General features: G+C 30.5%; 1 protein-coding gene across 13 annotated transcripts in view; it reads left to right on the plus strand.

Annotated features, from left to right (window-relative positions):
* The window catches only part of LOC105201608 (homeotic protein female sterile), a 32,754-nt gene that overhangs the window by 17,343 nt on the left and 3,671 nt on the right, over positions 1–11,740 (plus strand). For 10 of the 13 annotated variants that reach the window (XM_011169703.3, XM_039456451.1, XM_039456484.1 and 7 more), the window contains 9 exons: positions 135–254; positions 369–518; positions 6,152–6,237; positions 6,525–6,642; positions 7,067–7,468; positions 7,629–8,240; positions 8,676–8,821; positions 9,019–9,171; positions 10,888–11,196. In XM_011169703.3, the coding sequence (XP_011168005.1) occupies positions 135–254; positions 369–518; positions 6,152–6,237; positions 6,525–6,642; positions 7,067–7,468; positions 7,629–8,240; positions 8,676–8,821; positions 9,019–9,171; positions 10,888–11,196 (2,096 nt within the window). The remainder of the gene's footprint in view (positions 1–134; positions 255–368; positions 519–6,151; positions 6,238–6,524; positions 6,643–7,066; positions 7,469–7,628; positions 8,241–8,675; positions 8,822–9,018; positions 9,172–10,887; positions 11,197–11,740) is intronic. The other 3 variants (XM_026134489.2, XM_026134490.2, XM_026134497.2) reach the window with 3 other exon arrangements.

Raw genomic sequence — 11,740 nt, forward strand, 5'->3', positions numbered from 1 at the left:
GTTTAATTTAATTTTGAATTTATTCAATAGTATGATAGTATCATTACAATTTTCGCACATGCATACGCATACAAATACTTGTGACACAACAAATTTCCTATATATTTATATATCATTTTACAATGTGTTAACAGACAAAAAAGTCAGTGGTAAGTCTAAGGATGAACAAATGGCAGAAAAGAAACAAGAATTGGAAAAGAGGTTACAGGATGTAACAGGACAGTTAGGCAATGTCAAGAAAACTGCCAAGAAAGGTTAGCATCTAAATAATTTTTCTACAAAGCTTTGTATTTTCTATATCAAGAAATATATTCAAAGTGTGGATGAAATTAGGATATAACAAAATCATTTGTACGTACTTTTTACAGAAGACAGTAGTAAGTCTGTTGATGTAGTTGGAACCGGTGGTGCCAGTGGACCTTCGCGATTGTCGGCGTCAAGCAGTAGTAGCAGTGATAGTGACTCCAGCAGTAGTTCGCTTTCTTCATCAAGTACCGATTCAAGCGACAGTGAAGCAGGTTAGATATAAATGCAAACTGTTACTATTAGACCCTTACTTGGGAACAAAGAACTACTTGTAACTAAATAGTTGTCACAAAAATATGAATGATTTCTTCGATGAGATTCAAAATCATGGGGTTATGTTGGACTACCTGTTTCAATACATATATCTGTATATTTTAATATACACATATATGTACAAACAGGTATACAAATGCACTTTCGGGAAAGTATTTTGTATTTTCAAGTTCTTTGCAAAAAAGATTTGTTACTTCCTAATGGATGATGCACTATGGAGCACAGATTTTCATACTCACGTTTACGCCCAAATTTTTCAAGACAATACATTTTTACAAACACATGAATATACAAATATGATTTAGATTATTAACGGGCTCTTTCTCATCGCCAAATATAACAGGGTTGTCTTTGAAACAGAGGTATTTCTACATTTTTTTAAATCCTTACTTTTCGTGAATGTCTTGTCTTCTTTTGAGTGTGTTGTTTAAATATTACAAAATCAATTTAGAATGATAAGAAATTCTCTATTAACAAAAATAGTGACGAAGTCGTAGACGTGAAGTTTATAGTTGTTAAAAAAAACAGCTCACCATTTCATGTGGCATTTAATTCTATATACATTTGTATAAAACGATGAAATATTGCTTAATATTAATCAAGTAGTGTAAAACAATAATATATTTCTTATTAATAATAGTAATTTCTTCTACAATATCAATGAAAGTATAATATAATAATTGTTACGTTTGAATTTAAATTTTGATCAATCTTAAAAAACTTATGTAATGAACTTTTTTAACTCTACATCAATATTTTTATATTAGAAATAACTTAAAATAATTATTAATTTATATTTAAATTGAATTAATAAATTAGAACAAAAATGTAATTTAATATTTTAAATTATATTGAAAAATTATTAATTTTCTATTGTAATATAATTATACGTAAGCTGCACATGTCTTCTCTAATACGTAATTAATAGTTGTAAGAAAGTAATTTTTTAAATTTTCCACATATTTTGTTTCTATAGTTCGATAATCTTGATTTGAGAAACGCAATGCCTCATGATTTGGTGGTAGATTTAAGAACTTAAAAGAATATGAATTCTGTGCCTAACCAATTTTTTATTGGCAAAAAAACAATCGAAAAACGTATGAATAATATTTGCTATGCAAGAAGGAAGTTACAAATTAGATATAAACAATTTTTTCAAATGGAGATTTAACGCAAATGTCTTCTTAAGCTGCTGAATTGTGCTTATTAATTACTGTATTTATTAGGACGGCGTTATTCATGTAGCTTAAGTGCTGCGTTATATTAATGCAAGTAAGAATGTGGCGTCAAGTTTCGTCTTGTAAATGAGTTAGAGAACAAGATGTCATGTAATTTTGTACATTTTTCGCTGTACAAATATCGCAGATATGCGATCGTACACAAGAATGGAAACTTGACACACGATTAAAGAATTTTTATTTAATTTACGAGACATATGCAATGGTAAGAACAAAGGTGAGCTAGTGGAGTGCAGACTGTGTTTAGAGGATACCATGCCAGCTTGTTTCACGAATTATATTATTGATTCTGAACAATATGATTATTTTCTCTTGTCCTATCGGTGTTGACAGTACATTCTGTTGCTCGAAAGTCAAGTATAGTTTGCTACTCAAGGTTACTGAATTTTTCACAGTTCCGCCTTTGGGTTCGTAAGAAAGTCATTCTTACTAAGGTTAGTAAAATGTCTGAAAAGATCTCATCCTGCAATCAGCGACATTGCACTCGATCAAAGTGTATTGTTGCCGTGACTGTAGTATCGAATATTAGTACCTTGTAATAAGTTACACAATTATTTATCGTAGCTTTCCCCGATAATTATATCGCCCCATGTAACCCGAAAGACAAATGCAATATATTAATTCTTGCAAACTCTTTATTTGCATTAAACGCTAAGCAGAACATTACTTGTATCACTGTGTTTTCGAATCATTAAGTTTATTTTCTCGCATTGATTCATTCATGCCGTATCATTTTTCAAAACAGTGATATTATTAACATGCGTCACGAACTAAAAAGTGGGTATATAGTACGCAATATTATCTATATATTGACGTGAAAGGTGCGAGTTTATGCTCCTAAACGGGATCACACATGCCCACACATTCTAAACTATGCGAACTTTAATGACATCGGTCGAAGTAAAGAATATAAAGAGACAAATTAGGCAGTGTTCTTAGCGATACACACGGGAGATGATATTGCAGACAATGTGTATTGGTGGCTAGATTTGCAAATCAGTGCATTTTAAGATTAGCATAGTTACGCGTTGCATTTTACTAGTAAGCGCTACGCTCTTGTCTCCGCAAAAGAATTCTAACAAGGTTCTTCTCAACATGAAGAAACTCAATCCTAGTTACCTCAGATACTATTTCCATTTCAAGCTTAGCTTATCACAGCCAAATATGTGCTTCCTTTAAGAAGTCAATTATTAAAATGTTTCGTCTTTTGCAAGTCGATTCTGATAATGATGTTACAGACAAGCGAAAACTGATCAACAAATCTTCCTTATTGTCTTACTCTGAATGCATAGATTGAACTAAAGTAATTGTTGTGAATCTCCGACAGAACATATTGGTGCGGAGTATATTTACTTCTGAATTTTAATTGACAGATCCGTTTTTTCATAAAATTAATGACTTTGAGCATATATATGTACAAAGTTTAAGTTAATGTGTAAAGGAGTAGAAGGTAAGACAAGACCGTGAAACGACAGAGACAGAAAGGGATCAAGAGGTTGATTACGCACGAAGAAAACAAGTGGAAAGGGAAAGGAATACGAAGGGAAACAAGTTAAGGAGATGGTCTACTATATATATATATATATAAACATATATGTATATACATATATACATACACAAGGCTCCCTAGCCTCCAAACACATTGTTTGCACTCCGCTAAGCTTTGCTAATCGTCGTTTCATCCTATTTACCACTAGTTCTTCATCGGTAACCATTGTCAGTTTTCTCTCATCGCTCAAATGATTAAAAGGAAAGTTGAAAATATTGTCTTCTTGCTAATTAAAATTGATATCATTATTCCAATGACGATTACGAATTGGTGTGGTTTTACATGCCTTAATATATGAAGTAGTAATTATTCCTGTTAAACATATACTTCGGTTTCTCGTCGCAATAGAATTTCACATGTGTTGTAAATACTACGAATTTCCGAGTAACGAATATTATCATAATTTTCGATATAACATTACTTTTAACTCGCGCGTGTCCTATCAAAATGTTTTTAGAAAATCTTTTATACGAATTTAAACAAGATTTAATTTTAATGATATTTTGTTTTTATATTTCTATGTGTAAATGTCTGCTCCGTAATGTTTTTTTTTCTTTTTTTTTTCTTGTTGAGATATCGTGTAAATTAGTTCTTACATGTAGCAAAGTATATATATATATATATATATATATATATATATATATATATATATATAAGAATTTATTGTGAACGTAACCGATAACGACGCTATAGGATGCTCCAAGAAGCAATCCTTGTAATTGAACATGTCATAATATGAACATTAAGGATAATCGAATTTGCACTCGAGTACAATTAAATAGTATCATGAATCACTCAGAGCAACGTACTTACTGCCCCGACATAATAAGAGGAGATAAAGAGTTCGGGCGAGTAATTATTACGATAACTCGATACAAACAAGCCGTAATTGGTTGGAAAAAAGTGTTCGTCGATATCTAAGAAAAGTAATGATATGGAACTATAAGCATTTACAAGTAGGTGCGAGAAAAGTCGGGCAGGTTAATATTACCATTTTATGTTTCTCAAAATACTGAAAGTGAATAGAGAAATCTGAAGAATTAGCTAGACTATGGGAGAACAAATTTTTGACGGCGTGTGCTGAATTAGATAGATACTACACATCTATTAAGATACAATCAGCATTAGCTTGTAACGCGAGGTATAGGGCATTTTATAAATGATATTCATATTGCCTTCCAAAATTTTTGTAGCCGTTACTCTGTATGCAAGCACGCATCTAAATTTGTTTCATGTGTTTTCATCCAGATCGGAACGTCATTCTTCCCGCTATGTATTATTCCTGCTTGCATTATATGCAAGGGCAGATTTAAGGTTTCTAAATATTTTGTTATATATTCAGAAGATTAACATCATACTTTTTATTTAATTTCGCTAATTATCTTCCTCTCCAAGAGTGGTAATATAAGCGTTCCGTCTGTTTTTTTTTTGTGCGTATCGCGAGTTTAATAGTAACGATAAACACGGTCATGTGTTTTGTACATAGTGAAAACTAATATATCATAAAATATTAATAAATAGTTGTAAGTTACACTTATGGAGAATAAAAACGACATATACGACGCGCGAAACTTTTCTAAGTACATACACAAAGTTAAACGAGTGAAATAGACATTAATTTTTCAAGAGTCGCGGTTGGCTCATATATGGTGGTCCAGTTAACTATATTATATAAATTAAGATACACTGGTACTCCTCCTCGTTGTTTCGTTGCTTTCATTTGTCGTCGAATGAGTTTAGCAAGGTTGTCGATCACATTCCATCGATAAATTTCAATGCTGTGATTGTTGCGATCACAAATTGTTTGAAAGCATACATCAAACAAAGATAATACTGTCTTGTGGTATCGTAGTTTTCCATGTATCTACCATCTTCGTTGATTTATGAAATACACACAATGAACATCGAGCAGGAGTCTCTTGCCACCGATCTCAGTGTTGCGCTAACTACGACTTCAACATTAAACAGTTTGTAAGAGTTTATCACTCTTGTATCATTCATCTTTAGGTTGAGCCTCTATTGTACCATTATGTGACTTTATTTACACATTACTCCTATTATTATATAATATTACATTAATTATATTATTATATTATATTAAAAAAAGTAAAAGAAAGACGGCAGTTTGATGATTTTTGTAGTCAATGTTTTATAATCGTCATTTTCGCCACCGTAACGATTATTATTACTGTTATATTGTAATAAATCATGAGTATCAATACATACACTAAAACGCCGAGAGTAAGCGCGTGCTCTCGCATGCATATATGCAAAGTCATATATGTATGTGTGACAATTTCGCGACACGTATGCATGTATGTGTGGGCGCGCGTGCGATATGTATGTATGTACGTTTATACATGTATATATATGTGCACGCGCAATATTCTTAAATGAATTGAATACAACTAACTTTATGTAGAATGGGAAGAAAAAAATTGTTCTGCGTATTAAAATTTTTTAATATAAAAGAATCATTAAGATGAAAGTCCACAAAAAAAGGAGCATACATTGAGATATTTAAATTAACATTGTTGTACACAGTGATACAATTATAATATAAGCATATGAATAAAATCTATTAGAAAATATATGCACAAAGTTGTTTGATTTTTGTTTCTTATGCATCTTTGCATTTTACTTGACGTTTTGCGACACTCGATAGCTGGTATCCTCTGCACATTGCATTTCGCTAGTTCTTCATCGACCTGTGACTCTTGATGTGACAAAACTTCGAGTGACTGCACGTAACTCACTACTAGATGCACATTACATTGAATTTCAGGAAACTCATCAAATCGTCCACATAAAAAGAAAGCAAAGAAGAACGCACCAAGTACAGGACCTCCACCGACTGCTACCGTAGCATCGGTAAGATAACTAATTAAAATAAGTCTCAGTGGAAATTAAGGGTAAATATTTTTTATATGACACCGTAAGATAAATTATAAGCATTTTCTAGATAATTTCTTGTGCTTATTTTCTTGTGTCCTTTGATATTTTTATAAGTACTTGATTCCGAGTTTAGAAATAACATGAAAGGATAATGCAAATTATATATTAAAAATACACTATGATGTTGATGACAATGTTTTACTATGATATATGTTATAATTTTCACATGTGAATATGAACGATAATATACTCTTTATATATAGGCACCTACCTTAAATCATAGTGGAGCTCTTTTAATGAATAATCAACCATCGGCGAATTCTACGGGACCAATTACAAAGCCACCTGTTACGCAACCAAGCAATATTTCTTCAGAATCAGGTATTATGTTAATAAAATTGTGTTATCAATTCATAATTTTTGTGTCGAAGGTACTTTTATTGTATACAATATAGTCAGAAAATTAATTTTCTAAGAGTTTTTTCTTAACACTTACAGGCTTATTTATCATATTTATTATATTTTTATTTTATATAAACATTAACTATGTTTATGGATACTAATTTTTTAATTTTTATATACAATCTATGATTTTTCTATTAGATTCAACAATATATCATATGTTATAATTACTAATTTACAAAATTTTTGATTTAATTTACAGATAATTTTTTTTTAATCAGAGTTTTAAATCTTTAAAGACATAAATTACTAGGAAGAAAGACAAATTTTATAATTGCAAAAAAATACTAATATAAATATCGAATTAATAGACTGTAAGACGTAAGTGCGAAAATTCTTTTAGGAGGCAATAATAATCAACAGCCCGTCGCAGTGGCTGCTGTTACAACAGGGCAAAACATACCTGTCGCGAGTCACGCGTCTATGCCAGCCCAACCGTCACGACCTACAGCTCTGGCTACGGCCGCTCCTGTAAAAAAACCAACACCAACACCACCACCACCACCACCACCACTACCACCGACTACATCTAACCCACCAACTCCGTCGGTCTCTGTACCAACTCCACCGCCTAGCGTCACACCTACAAATACAAATTCTATGACAGCCTCGCCAGCTGTATCTCAACAACCGCAGCAACCACCAGCGTCCATTAGTTCCTTTCCAAATGCAAATACATCCGTTCCCACAGACGGAACAAATTTAAATCAACAGTCTGATCTTTTACAGCCATACAATACTTTAGGTATCTATAATTAGATACTATTATTGGTATTGTTTATAAATAGCCAATATTAATGTTTATAATATGTAAAATAATTTTTTCTTATATATGAAAATTTAATACACAAAATAATCATCTTATAATACACAAAATAATCATCTTATATATGTATTTTATGTAGCTTCGGTGCCTACTACACAGTCCTCCTTGGATCAAACACTTGCACTCAAAAAGGAGGCTTCATTTATTCAAACACAACCCACCTTGGATCAAACACTCGCTCTCAAGAAGGAGTCTTCATTTATCCAAACATCTCATACGACGAATAATACTAATAATAATACCAATCTGAGTTTACCGGATGTAAAATCTGTGAGCATGATGCCGACGAGTAATCTGAACTTGGGCAATATTAATGTGACAAACTTGAACATGAATTTGTCGCAAGGATTAGCAGCACATATGTCCATGCACAATCAATTAGAAAATATGATTAATACTACTGCGTCGTTGACTAATATACAGAATTCACACAACGTTACAATGTCGCAGCAGCATTCCAATGGGTTTCCTAATACAAAACGCGGAAATTCACCCAATATGCTGAATAATAACGGCATTCCAGGATTAAATATGGGAATGAATATGGGAACGATGAGTTCGATATTTGATCCCCTTCCTATAGTGACTATGCCGATGCAGATTTCTCAGATTGCTCTAAAAAAAGAGGAAAAGCCTCCTTTCAGAGAAATACCAATTTCTCAGCCTCAACTGACACAGAAACCTATGGATGGTACGTGTAACATTTTTATATATTTGTAGCATGCTTTTTTTTCTGGCACTTACGTGTGCAAGTATTTATTTGTTTTTTCTTTATTAAAAATATACAAGTTTGTACAATAATTAATAAAATCTGAAATATGTTATATAAGAAAGAGGTACTCATAATGCATTATAGTATATTAATTGGTTTAACACTAACAGTTTAATTTCAATTACTATACATAAATTTAGTTTTTTACTTCTTGATAGATTTAATCTTATTTTTACTATAATCTCTGTCACTTAATTACATGTAATTTATCAGATTTTATATTTAGAATTTTATTGTGTAATTTATTCTTCAGTTATCTTAACTAATGCTTGAAGAAACAACGCTGCTTTATACATGTTTTAACTGCTGTACTCTAATTGCTTACTAATCAAACGTATAATACTATTGCTCTAGCAGGAGCTTTTTTTGCAGAAATGAACACCTTAGGAATACCACCTATGGGTAATCATACCAGTGCTCAATTGATGCCTGAAAAGAAAATGACCCCACCTGATTCGAAAAATTCTGCTTCGAACTTTGCATCCGCCTTTAAGAATAAGGTAAAAAAACTTTCAAATATAAAAATCAGATCATACATGCAAGAAACATAAATTAGTTTTTTAATTTGTTGTTTATTTGCATGTGCTTTTTATACATTATATATTTTTTTATGTATATGTATTTTATATATTTATGTATTTTATATATTTATTACGAAAGTAATTTTAGTTGTAAAATTACGCTTTTGATTGCACAGACTGTAGAGCAGAATGTAAAAAATGCATCATCTTGGTCTTCCTTGGCACAAGCTTCAAGTCCTCAATCGGCAGCTGCAGGGAGTAGTATGAAGAGCGCAGCGCGAGATTCATTTCAGGCATTCAAGAAGCAAGCTAAAGAAAAACAGGATAGGGTTAGTACCAATATCTATATGAAATAATTCTATATATTATAACAAACAAATATTTATACAAACGAACGAACAAAATAAATAGCATTAATTTGTTAAATAAAAATTACTTATAAATAAAAACAAAAATTAACAAATAATACTGACGTAGAAATACAAATTTACAAAGTATAAAGATAAAAATTTTGTTTTAAGTAATCATCTACTAAATTCATTGTAAAAACTATGTTTTTTTTTGCATGAGCCAAGAGACAATTAAAAATTTGGACATGCAAAAAATTAATTATAATGTGTCTAGACTTTTTATTGTCACTAAAACAAATTTTAGTGTTGTATCATTTAAATGATGTAATAAATTTTAGACAGAATCGAACTATTATAAAAGTTCAAAGATTTCAAAAAATTTCAAAGATAATATATTACAATACAATTTCAAAAATTATATATTATAATCACAAAAAAATGGTATTAAGTCTATTAATCTCTAGAGGACGAGAAATCGATATATTGGCTGTCAGCTTTTTCATAGATCATTGTTACCGTCTATATATATATATATATATATATATATATATATATATATATATCTCAGAGGCTTTCTAAAATACGTCGTAAGTCTAATATTCTTCTCGCATTCAATTGTGATTAATCAATTCTTATGGTTTACGACTTATAATACCAATATACGATGTATTGTACAAAGCCTTTCAAAGTTTTAAATTGAAAGGTATAAAAGAGCAAAAACTACTTTCTTTAAAGACCAGTTTCACAACTTCCGGTTAATTTAATTGATTAATTTTTCTAGTGGAATTGATCAATCGCATTTGTCGTTAAGTAAAATTGATGAGAAATAACCAATCATAGTTGATACTCGACATCGGTTAAGTTAAACGGAGGTTGTGAAACTGGCTTTAAAGCAATGATACGCAACCCTTGGTAAACTGAGGACTATTTTCAGAAATAGGTAGTCTTACGGACTATAACACATACATACATGTGTGCGCACGTGCCGTTCATTTTACTTATAAACACATTTGATGATCTATAAGGTCAACTATTCTTACAATGCATCTTGTTTAATGACAGTTTCATTTAGCATATCCTTTATCTTTACATACATTTATTGTACTCGTCATCACTTGATACTGTAAATTTTTTAATTTTTTATATTCTTTTAATTTACTTTTTTTAATTTTATTTTTTACAGTTTAACTTTATTCATACTTTATATTCATATTAATTTTTCTTTATTTACAAATTGATTGTTATACTTGACAGCACTGTTGAAATCTTAATGAAAATCTTTCTTTCAACAAATGACAAAGCAAATACATCGAATTACTTTTACAAACTTATTTTAATTTTAAAAATGAATTCTTATTACGAGTATATTATAATTACGTTATATGTTCAATTTTTTATACATTTGTTTATGTTGTATATTTATTCACTCCTTACAGTTCTATTTAATTTTTTTAACCAGATAAATTTAACTTACAGTGTATTTCTTTATTTTAATTTATATTTGCGGCTGATGAAGAGTAAATAAAGTTGGAACTTGTCTCATGTATTATTTGTTAACATTTGTTTTTAGTTAACAAAATGCTGTTTTTGTCATTTTGCTCGTCCATTTGGTCCTATATGGATATTTTTATTATCTGTATGTTGTATAATATGTCCAGCTATTATTATATTTTCATATAAATATTTGTAAAACAGCAAAGAGCTCTGATGGAGCAACAAGAAATGCGCAGACAGCAGAAGGAGCAAGCGGAACGAGAGAGATTAATGCGACAGGAGAATGAAAGAAGACGAGAACGAGAGGAAGAAGATGCTCTAGACAAAGTTAGGAAAAATATTGCAGATCAGCAAGGCAATGTTATGACTGCCACGACCAGAGCGGAAGAAGTAAAAGCCACTACTGATACAGATAGCAGTAGTCCGAGTCATTCGTCCAGTCAGGACAAGTCCGCTGCAGAAAGAGAACGTTTGAGGCAACGGGAGCAAGAACGTCGACGACGAGAAGCGGTAAGTACTTGATATTTTTGCATTCGATTTTTATCCGTTGTAGCTTTTCAATAAAAATAGAAAAAGATGTTCAATATAGAAGAGATTACTAAATTAAAGTAAGTAATATTGGGGTTTTGTGTGGTAACTATTACGTGTGCAAAATCTTAATCATAATTGTATGTAAGAGAAATTATATTTTTATTACACGATCGAAAATAACTTAATAAATTTCATTACACACGATTGAAGATAACTTAATAAATAATTTAATAATTGTTAAGTTTTGATTAATAATATTGTACACTGTTTAGAGTTTTAATTATTACTGTATACATATACATGCTATATAAAGATGGAAATATATCATGAAAATTAACAAACAAAATATAATTTTTAAAATGAGTAACAAAAACTAAAATTATTTTATATATCAATTTTATTAATTATTATACATTGATTAAACTTTTGCGATATAATTAGAAATAAATTTGATTTTTGAAATAGATTTATGTAAGGATACATGAAAACACATTATCTTTGACACTTACAATAAGTAAAGAGA

The sequence above is a fragment of the Solenopsis invicta genome, chromosome 1 (genome assembly GCF_016802725.1).
Source record: "Solenopsis invicta isolate M01_SB chromosome 1, UNIL_Sinv_3.0, whole genome shotgun sequence".
Taxonomy (NCBI): domain Eukaryota; kingdom Metazoa; phylum Arthropoda; class Insecta; order Hymenoptera; family Formicidae; genus Solenopsis; species Solenopsis invicta.